Below are 16,305 nucleotides of genomic sequence, written 5' to 3'. Positions count from 1 at the left end.
GATGTTGTTCATGGAAATAAAACATATTGTGTCTCTCACATGTTGTTGACAGAAATAAAACATATTGTGTCTCAGAGATGTTGTTCATGGAAATAAAACATATTGTGTCTCTCACATGTTGTTGACAGGAATAAAAGAAGTGACAGTTTGCGTCACATGACTTGCCTGCACACAACCGCTGTCTGTGTGGTTGCCATGGGAACAATGTCGGCATCACTGTGTTCTCTCCTCACCACCAGACACCAGCACACAATATCAGTGCAGGAAACATGGCTATGGGTAGTTGGTACTGAGTAAAAGGTAGTAGGTAAAAAGTAGTGGGTATTAGATAAAAAGGTAGTGGGTAAGGGTTAGTGGGTACTAAGTAAAAGATAGCGAGTAAGAGGTAGTGGGAACTAAGTAAAAGGTAGTGGGTAAATGTAGTGGGTATTAGATAAAAAGGTAGTGGGTAAGAGGTAGTGGGTACTAGGTAAACAATAGTAGGTAAAAGGTAGTGGGTACTAGATTAAAAAGGTAGTGGGTAAGAGGTAGTGGCTACTAAGTAAAAGGTAGTAGGTAAAAAGTAGTGGGTATTAGATAAAAAGGTAGTGGGTAAGAGGTAGTGGGTACTAAGTAAAAGATAGTGGGTAAGAGGTAGTGGGAACTAAGTAAAAGGTAGTGGGTAAGAGGTAGTGAGTATTAGATAAAAAGGTAGTGGGTAAGAGGTAGTGGGAACTAAGTAAAAGATAGTGGGTAAGAGGTAGTGGGTATTAAATAAAAAGGTAGTGGGTAAGAGGTAGTGGGTACTAAGTAAAAGGTAGTAGGTAAAGGTAGTGGGTATTAGATAAAAAGGTAGTGGGTACTAAGTAAAAGATAGTGGGTAAGAGGTAGTGGGAACTAAGTAAAAGGTAGTGGGTATTATATAAAAAGATAGTGGGCAAGAGGTAAGGGGTACTAGGTAAAAGGTAGTGGGTATTAGATAAAAAGGTATTGGGTAAAAGGTAGTGGGTAAGAGGTAGTGGGAACTAAGTAAAAGGTAGTGGGTAAAAGGTAGTGGGTATTAGATAAAAAGGTAGTGAGTAAGAGGTAGTGGGTACTAAGTAAAAGATAGTGGGTAAGAGGTAGTGGGAACTAAGTAAAAGGTAGTGGGTAAAAGGTAGTGGGTATTAGATAAAAAGGTAGTGGGTAAGAGGTAAGGGGTACTAGGTAAAAGGCAGTAGGTAAAAGGTAGTGGGCATTAGATAAAAAGGTATTGGTAAGAGGTAGTGGGTACTAAGTTAAAGGTAGTAGGTAAAAGGTAGTGGGTATTAGATAAAAAGGTAGTGGGTAATAGGTAGTGGGTACTAAGTAAAAGGTAGTAGGTAAAAGGTAGTGGGTATTAGATAAAAAGGTAGTGGGTACTAAGTTAAAGGTAGTAGGTAAAAGGTAGTGGGTATTAGATAAAAAGGTATTGGGTAAGAGGTAGTGGGTACTAAGTAAAAGATAGTGGGTAAGAGGTAGTGGGAACTAAGTAAAAGGTAGTGGGTATTAGATAAAAAGATAGTGGGTAAGAGGTAAGGGGTACTAGGTAAAAGGTAGTAGGTAAAAGGTAGTGGGTATTAGATAAAAAGGTATTGGGTAAAAGGTAGTGGGTATTAGATAAAAAGGTAGTGGGTAAGAGGTAGTGGGAACTAAGTAAAAGGTAGTGGGTAAAAGGTAGTGGGTATTAGATAAAAAGGTAGTGGGTAAGAGGTAGTGGGTACTAAGTAAAAGATAGTGGGTAAGAGGTAGTGGGAACTAAGTAAAAGGTAAGGGGTACTAGGTAAAAGGCAGTAGGTAAAAGATAGTGGGTATTAGATAAAAAGGTATTGGTAAGAGGTAGAGATGTCCGATTACGGCTTTTTGCCGATATCCGATATTCCGATATTGTCCAACTCTTTAATTACCGATACCGATATGAACCGATACCAATATCAACCGATATATACAGTCGTGGAATTAACACATTATTATGCCTAATTTGGACAACCAGGTATGGTGAAGATAAGGTACTTTTTAAAAAATAAAAATAAAATAAGATAACTAAATTAAAAACATTTTCTTGAATAAAAAAGAAAGTAAAACAATATAAAAACAGTTACATAGAAACTAGTAATTAATGAAAATGAGTAAAATTAACTGTTAAAGGTTAGTATTATTAGTGGACCAGCAGCACGCACAATCATGTGTGCTTACGGACTGTATCCCTTGCAGACTGTATTGATATATATTGATATATAATGTAGAAACCAGAATATTGATAACAGAAAGAAATGGGGGGAGGGAGGTTTTTTGGGTTGGTGCACTAATTGTAAGTGTATCTTGTGTTTTTTATGTTGATTTAATAAAAAAAAACAAATAAAACCCCGATACAGATAATAAAAAAACCGATACCGATAATTTCCGATATTACATTTTAACGCATTTATCGGCCGATATTATCGGCAGGCCGATATTATCGGACATCCCTAGTAAGAGGTAGTGGGTACTAAGTTAAAGGTATAGGTAAAAGGTAGTGGGTATTAGATAAAAAGGTAGTGGGTACTAAGTAAAAGGTAGTAGGTAAAAGGTAGTGGGTATTAGATAAAAAGGTATTGGGTAAGAGGTAGTGGGTACTAAGTTAAAGGTAGTAGGTAAAAGGTAGTGGGTATTAGATAAAAAGGTAGTGGGTAAGAGGTAGTGGGTACTAGGTAGTGGGTAATAGGTAGTGGGTACCAAGTAAAATATAGTGGGTAAGAGGTAGTGGGAACTAAGTAAAAGGTAGTGGGTAAGAAGTAGTGGGTACTAAGTAAAAAGTAGTGGGGAAGAGGTAGTGGGTACCAAGTAAAATATAGTGGGTAAGAGGTAGTGGGAACTATGTAAAAGGTAGTGGGTAAGAAGTAGTGGGTACTAAGTAAAAAGTAGTGGGGAAGAGGTAGTGGGTACCAAGTAAAAGGTAGTGGGTAAGAGTTAGAGGGTACAAAGTAAAAGGTAGTAGGCAAAAGGTAGTGGGTATTAGATAAAAAGGTAGTGGGTAAGAAGTAGTGGGTATTAAGTAAAAGGTAGTGGGTACTAAGTAAAAGGTAGTAGGTAAAAGGTAGTGGGTATTAGATAAAAAGGTAGTGGGTAAGAAGTAGTGGGTACAAAGTAAAAGATAGTGGGTAAGAGGTAGTGGGAACTAAGTAAAAGGTAGTGGGTGAGAAGTAGTGGGTACTAAGTAAAAAGTAGTGGGTAAGAGGTAGTGGGTACCAAGTAAAAGGTAGTGGGTAAGAGTTAGTGGGTACTAAGTAAAAGGTAGCAGGTACTAGGTAGCAGGTACTAAGTAAAAGGTAGTTGGTACTAAGTAAAATGTAGTAGGTAAAAGGTAGTGGGTACTAGATAGAAAGGTAGTGGGTAAGAGGTAGTGGGTACTAGGTAAAAGGTAGTGGGTACTAAGTAAAAGGTAGTGGGTACTAGTTAAAAGGTAGTTAGTACTAAGTAAAATGTAGTGGGTAAAATGTAGTGGGTAAAAGGTAGCGGTACTAGTTAAAAAGGTAGTGGGTAAGAGTTAGTGGGTACTAAGTAAAAGGTAGTGGGTAAGAGGTAGTGGGTACTAGGTAAAAGGTAGTGGGTACTAAGTAAAAGGTAGTGGGTACTAGGTAGTGGGTACTAGGTAAAAGGTAGTTGGTACTAAGTAAAATGTAGTGGGTAAAATCAATCAATCAATCAATCAATCAATGTTTATTTATATAGCCCTAAATCACAAGTGTCTCAAAGGGCTGTACAAGCCACAACGACATCCTCGGTACAGAGCCCACATAAAAAAAGGTAGTGGGTACTAGATAAAAAGGTAGTGGGTAAGAGTTAGTGGGTACTAGGTAAAAGGTAGTGGGTAAGAGGTAGTGGGTACTAGGTAAAAGGTAGTGGGTACTAAGTAAAAGGTAGTGGGTACTAGGTAGTGGGTACTAGGTAAAAGGTAGTTGGTACTAAGTCAAATGTAGTGGGTAAAAGGTAGTGGGTACTAGATAAAAAGGTAGTGGGTAAAAAATAGTATAAAACATATGATGAAATATAAATATTACATGAATAAGTTAATAAACAACATAACATTGAGAGAAACAAAGGATTAGTGAAAAGTCTGATTAAAAAGTTGTGTCTTTAGCCAATGCAGCGACTTTAAAACTGTTGTAATGTGCGCCCGCCCTCTGGTATTTGGTAAAGGTAAAATGCCAGTGCCAGAGGACTTCAGGATCCGCGAGGGTTGATACGGTAGAAGGCGCATGCCATTAAGTAATTTACAAACTAAAAATATAACTTTAAAATCCACCCTGAAGCAAACAGGGAGCCAATGCAGCGACTCTAAAACTGGTGTAATGTGCGCTCTGGTATTTGGTAAAGGTAAAATGCCAGTGCCAGAGGACTTCAGGATCCCTGAGGGTTGATACGGTAGAAGGCGCGAGGCCAATAAGTCATTTAAAAACTACAATTATAACTTTAAAATCCACCCTGAAGCAAACCAGCAGCCAATGTAGCGATTTTAAAACTGGCGTAATGTGCTCCCGCCCTCTGGTATTTGGTAATGGTAAAAGGCCAGTGCCAGAGGACTACAGAATCCGCGAGGGTCCCAGTGCCAGAGAACTTCAGGATCTGCGAGGGTTGATACGGTAGAAGGCGCTTGGCCATTAAGTCATTTAAAAACTAAAAATGTAACTTTAAAATCCACCCTGAAGTGAACAGGGAGCCAATGCAGTGCCTTTAAAACTGGTGTAATGTGCACTCTGGTATTTGGTAAAGGTAAAATGCCAGTGCCAGAGAACCCCAGGATCCGCGAGGGTTGATACGGTAGAAGACACGAGGCCATTAAGTCATTTAAAAACTAAAACTAGAACTTTAAAATCCACCCTGAAGCAAACAGGGAGTGAATGTAGTGACTTTAAAACCGGTGTAATGTGCGCCCGCCCTCTGGTATTTGGTAAAGGTAAAAGGCGCTTGGCCATTAAGTTATTTAAAAACTAAAATTAGAACTTTAAAATCCACCCCTGAAGTGGACAGGGAGTCAATGCAGTGACTTTAAAACTGGTGTAACGTGCGCCCACCCTCTATCTCAACCAACACTTAAGTTCAACTCACCTTCCTCTTGGACTTGAAGACGTTGCAGCGGAAACTGTTGCTCTCACCGTCTCTGGCGATGTAGCTGAAGATCTTCAGGTCTTGTGCGTCATGCGAGACATAAAAAATCCTGTTGGGGGGTCAGCAGGTTTTACTACCGTGGAGGATCCCGGTCTTGGTTTCCGATAATCCTACCTGTAGATGGGGTCCTCCGACACCAAGATGGTGTTCTGGTCCCAGGTCCAGCCTTTTCTCTGCCAGGACAGCCAAAAGTGAATGATTGCCCAGAGCCACTTGAATGATGACGCCACCAACCTTCTTCTTCCTCAGGACGACCTTGACAAAGTCCGTGGACACCACGATGTTGACCTTCTTCTTCTTGATGTTCTTCAGTTTGAACTCGTACTGTGCAAAAAAACACAACGTCAGCGTCTCAAAGTGGTCCAAGCACCAAAGGAGGGACAACGTTGTGTTTACACGCCACAGATGATGGATTGGAAAAAGGGAGGTGGCCGCAGATAGCAGCACACATTTTCTGATTAGGGTCATCCGGAGTAAAAACCGAGGTCTTCGTCTTTTAAGCTTTGGAATTCAGACTTCCATCCGTCTTCATGATTGATGCTGGATCTTCCACAGATGGAGAATTATTCACAAAGGTGACAACATTAGATGATTAACTCATTAAAGGAGTCACTCCAGGATATTTGACATAGTTCACTAGGCTTGTAGGGTATAGCGGTACTAGTATACTATTGTGGTACTAATGAATCAACAATGGTACTATACTCAGTTTGAAAAGTACCGGTTCCACATTTTTATTATTAAAATTTAGAAAAAAAAAAAAATATATATATATTGTTTTTCATGAGCTATGTACCAGCGTGTCTGGGTGGGGTCCTACTTTGGAAGGAATTGAAAACATTCACATGTTGCACAATGAGATGTAAACATGGGATAAAGTGGACATTCCTCTAACTTTCTGACTGTAAAATATATATTTGTATGGGCATTTCTGTAATTAAAATACAGTAGTGTAGTAGACCTAAGTATTCATTAAGTACCACCATAATGACAACATTAAATACAGTAGTGTAGTAGACCTAAGTATTCATTAAGTACCACCATAATGACAACATTAAATACAGTACTGTAGTAGACCTAAGTATTCATTAAGTACCACCATAATGACAACATTAAATACAGTAGTGTAGTAGACCTAAGTATTCATTAAGTACCACCATAATGACAACATTAAATACAGTAGTGTAGTAGACCTAAGTATTCATTAAGTACCACCTTAATGACAACATTAAATACAGTAGCGTAGTAGACCTAAGTATTCATTAAAAAACTAGGCAGAGGTTTTATCTCATAGTTTTCCAATCCAATCCCCTTTATTAAATGTGACTATTAACAATATTAAAGTTCTGATGGTTTCATCTGACCAAGGTCTTCATCTCTCACTGGATCACTCCACAGCCGAGTGTGAAGCCACTGGGATGAGAATCAGCACCTCCAATTCAGAGTCCGGAAAAGTGTGTACCGGCTATCTTTTACCCACTTCCTAGTACCCACTACCTTTTACTTAGTACCCACTACCTTTTACCCACTACCTTTTACTTACTACCTTTTACCCACTACCTTTTACTTAGTACCCGCTATCTTTTACCCACTACCTTTTACTTAGTACCCGCTATCTTTTAACCACTACCTTTTCCTTAGTACCCGCTATCTTTTACCCTCCACCTTTTACTTAGTACTCGCTATCTTTTACCCACTTCCTAGTACCCACTACCTTTTACTTAGTACCCACTACCTTTTACCCACTACCTTTTACTTACTACCTTTTACCAACTACCTTTTACTTAGTACCCGCTATCTTTTACCCACTACCTTTTACTTAGTACCCGCTATCTTTTACCCACTACCTTTTACTTAGTACCCGCTATCTTTTACCCACTACCTTTTACTTAGTACTCGCTATCTTTTACCCACTTCCTAGTACCCACTACCTTTTACTTAGTACCCACTACCTTTTACCCACTACCTTTTACTTACTACATTTTACCCACTACCTTTTACTTAGTACCCGCTATCTTTTACCCACTACCTTTTACTTAGTACCCGCTATCTTTTACCCACTACCTTTTACTTAGTACCCGCTATCTTTTACCCACTACCTTTTACTTAGTACCCGCTATCTTTTACCCACTTCCTAGTACCCACTACCTTTTACTTAGTACCCACTACCTTTTACCCACTACCTTTTACTTAGTACCCGCTATCTTTTACACACTACCTTTTACTTAGTACCCACTATCTTTTACCCACTACATTTTACTTAGTACCCGCTATCTTTTACCCACTTCCTAGTACCCACTACCTTTTACTTAGTACCCACTACCTTTTACCCACTACCTTTTACTTACTACCTTTTACCCACTACCTTTTACTTAGTACCCGCTATCTTTTACCCACTACCTTTTACTTAGTACCCACTATCTTTTACCCACTACCTTTTACTTAGTACCCGCTATCTTTTACCCACTACCTTTTACTTAGTACCCGCTATCTTTTACCCACTTCAGAGTACCCACTACCTTTTACTTAGTACCCACTACCTTTTACCCACTACCTTTTACTTACTACCTTTTACCCACTACCTTTTACTTAGTACCCGCTATCTTTTACCCACTACCTTTTACTTAGTACCCGCTATCTTTTACCCACTACCTTTTACTTAGTACCCGCTGTCTTTTACCCACTACCTTTTACTTACGACCTACTACCTTTTACTTAGTACCCACTATCTTTTACCCAATATATTTTACTTAGTACCCACTATCTTTTACTTAGTACCCGCTATCTTTTACCTACTTTCTAGTATTCACAACCTTTTACCGACTACATTTTACCCACTGCCTTTTACTTAGTAACTACTACCTTTTACCCACTACCTTTTACTTAGTACCCGCTATCTTTTACCCACTTCCTAGTACCCGCTACCTTTTACCCACTATCTTGTACTGACTACCTCTTACCCACTACCTTTTACTGGCTACCTTTTTACCCACTACCTTTCATTTAGTACCCGCTATCTTTTACCCACTTTCTAGTACGCACAACTTTTTACTGACTACATTTTACCCACTACCTATTACTTAGTACCCACTACCTTTTACCCACTATCTTTTACTTAGTACCCGCTATCTTTTACCCACTATCTTTTACTTAGTACCCGCTATCTTTGACTCACTTCCTAGTACCCGCTATCTTGTACTGACTACCTATTATCCACTACATTTTACTTAGTACCCGCTATCTTTTACCCACTACCTTTTACTTACTACCTTTTACTGACTACATTTTACCCACTACCTTTTACTTAGTACCCACTACCTTTTACTTAGTACCCACTATCTTTTACCCACTTCCTAGTACCCGCTATCTTGTACTGACTACCTCTTACCCACTACCTTTTACATAGTACCTTTTACCCACTACCTTTTACTTAGTACCCGCTATCTGTTACCCACTTTCTACTACTCACCACCTTTTACTGACTACATTTTACCCACTGCCTTTTACCCACTATCTTTTACTTAGTACCCACTATCTTTTACCCACTTCCTAGTACCCGCTATCTTGTACTGACTACCTCTTACCCACTACCTTTTACATAGTACCTTTTACCCACTACCTTTTACTTAGTACCCGCTATCTTTTACCCACTTTCTAGTACTCACAACCATTTACTGACTACATTTTACCCACTGCCTTTTACTTAGTAACTACTACCTTTTACCCACTACCTTTTACTTAGTACCCGCTATCTTTTACCCACTTCCTAGTACCCGCTACCTTTTACCCACTATCTTGTACTGACTACCTCTTACCCACTACCTTTTACTGGCTACCTTTTTACCCGCTACCTTTCACTTAGTACCTGCTATCTTTTACCCACTTTCTAATACTCACAACCTTTTGCTGACTACATTTGACCCACTACCTATTACTTAGTACCCACTACATTTTACCCACTATCTTTTACTTAGTACCCGCTATCTTTTACCCACTTTCTAGTACTCACAACCTTTTCCTGACTACATTTTACCCACTACCTTTTACTTAGTACCCGCTATCTTTTACCCACTATCTTTTACTTAGTACCCGCTATCTTTTACCCACTTCCTAGTACCCGCTATCTTGTACTGACTACCTCTTACCCACTACCTTTTACATAGTACCTTTTACCCACTACCTTTTACTTAGTACCCGCTATCTGTTACCCACTTTCTACTACTCACCACATTTTACTGACTACATTTTACCCACTACCTTTTACCCACTATCTTTTACTTAGTACCCACTATCTTTGACCCAATTCCTAGTACCCGCTATCTTGTACTGACTACCTCTTACCCACTACCTTTTACATAGTACCTTTTACCCACTACCTTTTACTTAGTACCCGCTATCTTTTACCCACTTTCTAGTACTCACAACCATTTACTGACTACATTTTACCCACTGCCTTTTACTTAGTAACTAATACCTTTTACCCACTACCTTTTACTTAGTACCCGCTATCTTTTACCCACTTCCTAGTACCCGCTACCTTTTACCCACTATCTTGTACTGACTACCTCTTACCCACTACCTTTTGCTGGCTACCTTTTTACCCACTACCTTTCACTTAGTACCTGCTATCTTTTACCCACTTTCTAGTACTCGCAACCTTTTACTGACTACATTTTACCCACTACCTATTACTTAGTACCCACTACATTTTACCCACTATCTTTTACTTAGTACCCGCTATCTTTTACCCACTTTCTAATACTCACAACCTTTTACTGACTACATTTTACCCATTACCTTTTACTTAGTACCCGCTATCTTTTACCCACTATCTTTTACTTAGTACCCGCTATCTTTTACCCACTTCCTAGTACCCGCTATCTTGTACTGACTACCTCTTATCCACTACCTTTTACCCACTACCTTTTACTTAATACCCGCTATCTTTTACCCACTACCTTTTACTTACTACCTTTTACTGACTACATTTTACCCACTACCTTTTACTTAGTACCCACTACCTTTTACTTAGTACCCGCTATCTTTTACCCACTTCCTAGTACCCGCTATCTTGTACTGACTACCTCTTACCCACTACCTTTTACATAGTACCTTTTACCCACTACCTTTTACTTAGTACCCGCTATCTGTTACCCACTTTCTACTACTCACCACATTTTACTGACTACATTTTACCCACTACCTTTTACCCACTATCTTTTACTTAGTACCCACTATCTTTTACCCAATTCCTAGTACCCGCTATCTTGTACTGACTACCTCTTACCCACTACCTTTTACATAGTACCTTTTACCCACTACCTTTTACTTAGTACCCGCTATCTGTTACCCACTTTCTACTACTCACCACCTTTTACTGACTACATTTTACCCACTACCTTTTACCCACTATCTTTTACTTAGTACCCACTATCTTTTACCCACTTCCTAGTACCCGCTATCTTGTACTGACTACCTCTTACCCACTACCTTTTACATAGTACCTTTTACCCACTACCTTTTACTTAGTACCCGCTATCTTTTACCCACTTTCTAGTACTCACAACCTTTTACTGACTACATTTTACCCACTGCATTTTACTTAGTAACTACTACCTTTTACCCACTACCTTTTACTTAGTACCCACTATCTTTTACCCACTTCATAGTACCCGCTACCTTTTACCCACTATCTTGTACTGACTACCTCTTACCCACTACCTTTTACTGGCAACCTTTTTACCCACTAACTTTCACTTAGTACCTGCTATCTTTTACCCACTTTCTAGTACTCACAACCTTTTACTGACTACATTTTACCCACTACCTATTACTTAGTACCAGCTATCTTTTACACACTTTCTAGTACTCACAACCTTTTACTGACTACATTTTACCCACTACCTTTTACTTAGTACCCGCTATCTTTTACCCACTTACTTTCACTTAATACCCGCTATCTTTTACCCACTACCTTTTACTTACTACCTTTTACTGACTACATTTTACCCACTACCTTTTACTTAGTACCCACTACCTTTTACCCACTATCTTTTACTTAGTACCCGCTATCTTTTACCCACTTCCTAGTACCCGCTATCTTGTACTGACTACCTCTTACCCACTACCTTATACATAGTACCTTTTACCCACTACCTTTTACTTAGTACCCGCTATCTTTTACCCACTTCCTAGTACCCGCTACGTTTTACCCACTATCTTGTACTGACTACCTCTTACCCACTACCTTTTACTGGCAACCTTTTTACCCACTACCTTTCACTTAGTACCTGCTATCTTTTACCCACTTTCTAGTACTCACAACCTTTTACTGACTACATTTTACCTACTACCTATTACTTAGTACCCGCTATCTTTTACCCACTTTCTAGTACTCACAACCTTTTACTGACTACATTTTACCCACTACCTTTTACTTAGTACCCGCTATCTTTTACCCACTATCTTTTACTTAGTACCCGCTATCTTTTAGCCACTTCCTAGTACCCGCTATCTTGTACTGACTACCTCTTATCCACTACTTTTTACCCACTTTCTTTCACTTAATACCCGCTATCTTTTACCCACTACCTTTTACTTACTACCTTTTACTGACTACATTTTACCCACTACCTTTTACTTAGTACCCACTACCTTTTACCCACTATCTTTTACTTAGTACCCGCTATCTTTTACCCACTTCCTAGTACCCGCTATCTTGTACTGACTACCTCTTACCCACTACCTTTTACATAGTACCTTTTACCCACTGCCTTTTACTTAGTACCCTCTATCTGTTACCCACTTTCTAGTACTCACAACCTTTTACTGACTACATTTTACCCACTACCTTTTACTTACTACCTTTACCCCACCTCATGATTGGAAGAAGGTGCATGGATTTTTATTGCAATCTAAATATTTCACTGCTATATTTTTTTGTTTTCCAAAAGTCGGCGCGGCTCAGCCTTTTGGTAAGACGTCACAGTGGTACCTGACACACCACCTCCTCTCATGGAGCCTTTTGGTAAGACGTCACAGTGGTACCTGACACACCACTTCCTCTTATGGAGACTTTTATTTCCCCTTCTTCTGTTTTGTCCAAAGAGGACATTTCCCAAAACAATCTCATTGTGGCCTGGAGGACTTAGAAGCACCAAGGTATGTCACTGCGGACACCACCCGACTCACTTGGATGTTACACCACGTCTCAGAGTGGACTAGTAAATCCCTTCCTGTGTGTGTGTGTGTGTGTGTGTGTGTGTGTGTCCCTCACACTGCGGTGAGAAGTAATTGCTCTGCAGTCCTTGTCTGGACCGGAGCCTTGAGAGATGTTGCTTCCTCCAAGGGTGTGTAACATAAACCTCAGTAATAAAAGCGGGACTGAAGATGGCAAACATGGAGGAATTCAAAGATGGGTGGTTAACCATGGACAAGACTTAGGACTTAAGACAGGTGTGCGGACCACTTTGGAATATTTAGTTGTTTCTTACTCGGATCCTCCTCATGGCGGCGACTATCTCCATGCGACTGCCAGGACGACCCACCTCCAGGCTGCCAATGTACTGCAACACAACATGTACTATTATTATTATTATTATTTATATCTGCCAGGACGACACACCTCCAGGCTGCCAATGTACTGCAACACAACATTTATTATTATTATTATTATTATTATTTATATCTGCCAGGACGACACACCTCCAGGCTGCCAATGTGTACTGCAACACAACAACATTTATTATTATTTATATGTCCTCTGGCGGCTCACGTGCAACACACAAAGTTAGCGAGGACAAACAGTATGAAATGACATTGTGCACAATAAGGAGCATTACCTTGGCCTCGAAGCAGACCCCATGCTGGAACACCTCCTCGTTATGCATAGGAACCCTCAGGTCGTGGGAGTCGTCCACCAGATTGTACTTGGTCACACCTGGCATCTCTCATTCAATCACTAATCACTAATCACACACACACTTACACACACACTTACACACACACACTTACACACACTTACACACACACACTTACACACACACACTTGTTATGCCTGAGATCCCCCGCAGTGTCACTCCCAGGCTCGGTCCAAGACGGATCGATGTCCGCCGGAGAGAGAGCACCGCTTGACGGCAGATGGTGACCGGTGTGTCCTGCCTCCCTTTGGCGGAGGATTGCGCGCCGCTTTCCGGGCTCAGCGCATCGCGTGTGTGGTTCCTCCCCCGGCCGATCGGCGTCACGGAGCGGGTGTTTGTGTCACGGTCGCCGCCGTCATCCCTCAGTGGGAGTGAGGAGGGAGCAAAGTGCAGCTGCTCTCTGGCGACACCCAGTGGCGCTAAGTGGTACTGCGCCTGGCCTTCAAGGTCTGACGTTAGAAAACATTTCAACATCCATCCATTTATAAATGACAAATAACCTTGTTTTTTCATGTCAACACTGTCGTACATCGTTTAGCACCGTTAATTGGTTCCGAACACCAAAACATTCACACATATATGGTTTTCTTTCTTCTTCTCCAGATTTTGCAGCGCTCTACCTTCCACATTTTTCACCCCATTCAAACCCCTCCAACTTTCAACTGTTCAGCCTATTTGGGAATCGCGGGGGTATCCATTGGAAAATTCCCCAAAATCCCAGATTTCCTAAAATTCCAGGTTTTCCGGGACATTTTTCCCATTCAAAATGAATTGGCCATTTTTCAAACTTCCCCCATTTCCACATTTTTCACCTGATTAAAACCATTCCACCTTCAAATCACTTCACCATCCTGGACATTTAAACCGTATTTTTTCCAAGTTCAAAAAAAATTCCAGGATTTTCCAGAATTCCAGGTTTTCCGGGACATTTTTCCCATTCAAAATGAATTGGCCATTTTTCAAACTTTGCCCATTTCCACATTTTTCACCTGATTAAAACCATTCCACCTTCAAAACATTTCACCATCCTGGACATTTAAAGCATATTTTTTCCAAGTTCAAAAAAAATTCCAGGATTTTCCAGAATTCCAGGTTTTCCGGGACATTTTTCCCATTCAAAATGAATTGGCCATTTTTCAAACTTCGCCCATTTCCACATTTTTCACCTGATTAAAACCATTCCACCTTCAAAACATTTCACCATCCTGGACATTTAAACCATATTTTTTTCCAAGTTCAAAAAAAATTCCAGGATTTTCCAGAATTCCAGGTTTTCCGGGACATTTTTCCCATTCAAAATGAATTGGCCATTTTTCAAACTTCCCCCATTTCCACACTTTTCCCCTGATTAAAACCATTCCACCTTCAAAACATTTCACCATCCTGGAAATTTAAAAACATATTTTTTCCAAGTTCAAAATTTTTTCCAGGATTTTCCAGCATTCCAGGTTTTCCGGGACATTTTTCCCATTCAAAATGAGTTGGCCATTTTTCAAACTTCCCCCATTTCCACATGTTTCACCTGATTAAAACCATTCCACCTTCAAAACATTCCCCCATCCTGGAAATTTAAACCATATTTTTTTCCAAGTTAAAAAAAATTTCCAGGATTTTCCAGAATTCCAGGTTTTCCGGGACATTTTTCCCATTCAAAATGAATTGGCCATTTTTCAAACTTCGCCCATTTCCACATTTTTCACCTGATTAAAACCATTCCACCTTCAAAACATTTCACCATCCTGGACATTTAAACCATATTTTTTCGAAGTTCAAAAAAAATTCCAGGATTTTCCAGAATTCCAGGTTTTCCGGGACATTTTTCCCATTCAAAATTAATTGGCCATTTTTCAAACTTCCCCCATTTCCACACTTTTCACCTGATTAAAACCATTCCACCTTCAAAACATTTCACCATCCTGGAAATTTAAACCATATTTTTTTCCAAGTTAAAAAAAAATTCCAGGATTTTCCAGAATTCCAGGTTTTCCGGGACATTTTTCCCATTCAAATTGAATTTGTCATTTTTTAAACTTCCCCTATTTCCACACTTTTCACCTGATTAAAACCATTCCACCTTCAAAACATTTCCCCATCCTGGACATTTAAACCATATTTTTTCCAAGTTAAAAAAAAATTCCAGGATTTTCCAGAATTCCAGGTTTTCCGGGACATTTTTCCCATTCAAAATGAATTGGCCATTTTTCAAACTTCGCCCATTTCCACATTTTTCACCTGATTAAAACCATTCCACCTTCAAAACATTTCACCATCCTGGACATTTAAACCGTATTTTTTCCAAGTTAAAATTTTTTTCCAGGATTTTCCAGAATTCCAGGTTTTCCGGGACATTTTTCCCATTCAAAATGAATTGGCCATTTTTCAAACTTCCCCCATTTCCACACTTTTCACCTGATTAAAACCATTCCACCTTCAAAACATTTCACCATCCTGGACATTTAAACCATATTTTTTCCAAGTTCAAAAAAAATTCCAGGATTTTCCAGAATTCCAGGTTTTCCGGGACATTTTTCCCATTCAAAATGAATTGGCCATTTTTCAAACTTCGCCCATTTCCACATTTTTCACCTGATTAAAACCATTCCACCTTCAAAACATTTCACCATCCTGGACATTTAAACCGTATTTTTTCCAAGTTCAAAAAAAATTCCAGGATTTTCCAGAATTCCAGGTTTTCCGGGACATTTTTCCCATTCAAAATGAATTGGCCATTTTTCAAACTTCCCCCATTTCCACATTTTTCACCTGATTAAAACCATTCCACCTTCAAAACATTTCACCATCCTGGACATTTAAACCATATTTTTTCCAAGTTCAAAAAAAATTCCAGGATTTTCCAGAATTCCAGGTTTTCCGGGACATTTTTCCCATTCAAAATGAATTGGCCATTTTTCAAACTTCGCCCATTTCCACATTTTTCACCTGATTAAAACCATTCCACCTTCAAAACATTTCACCATCCTGGACATTTAAACCATATTTTTTTCCAAGTTCAAAAAAAATTCCAGGATTTTCCAGAATTCCAGGTTTTCCGGGACATTTTTCCCATTCAAAATGAATTGGCCATTTTTCAAACTTCCCCCATTTCCACACTTTTCACCTGATTAAAACCATTCCACCTTCAAAACATTTCACCATCCTGGAAATTTAAAAACATATTTTTTCCAAGTTCAAAATTCTTTCCAGGATTTTCCAGCATTCCAGGTTTTCCGGGACATTTTTC

General features: G+C 39.5%; 1 protein-coding gene across 5 annotated transcripts in view; it reads right to left on the bottom strand.

Moving 5' to 3' along the window:
- Positions 1–13,407, bottom strand: part of LOC133649605 (carboxyl-terminal PDZ ligand of neuronal nitric oxide synthase protein-like) — a 36,583-nt gene extending 23,176 nt beyond the window's left edge. For 3 of the 5 annotated variants that reach the window (XR_009826094.1, XR_009826095.1, XM_062046223.1), the window contains exons 1-5: positions 12,987–13,406; positions 12,639–12,710; positions 5,380–5,469; positions 5,260–5,318; positions 5,086–5,194 (exon numbers count right to left, since the gene is read on the bottom strand). Coding sequence is in view for 3 of the 5 variants with exons in the window: in XM_062046223.1 (XP_061902207.1) it covers positions 5,086–5,194; positions 5,260–5,318; positions 5,380–5,469; positions 12,639–12,710; positions 12,987–13,091 (435 nt within the window). In the remaining 2 variants the exon portion in view is untranslated. Of the gene's footprint in view, positions 1–5,085; positions 5,195–5,259; positions 5,319–5,379; positions 5,470–12,421; positions 12,529–12,638; positions 12,711–12,986 lie in introns of those variants that run through there. The other 2 variants (XM_062046226.1, XM_062046224.1) reach the window with 2 other exon arrangements.
- Between the last annotated feature and the right edge of the window lie 2,898 nt (positions 13,408–16,305).

This window comes from Entelurus aequoreus, linkage group LG05 (genome assembly GCF_033978785.1).
Source record: "Entelurus aequoreus isolate RoL-2023_Sb linkage group LG05, RoL_Eaeq_v1.1, whole genome shotgun sequence".
Lineage (NCBI taxonomy): Eukaryota > Metazoa > Chordata > Actinopteri > Syngnathiformes > Syngnathidae > Entelurus > Entelurus aequoreus.
The sequence above is the reverse complement of the archived record's forward strand: the minus strand, read 5'-3'. Positions and strand labels throughout refer to the sequence as shown.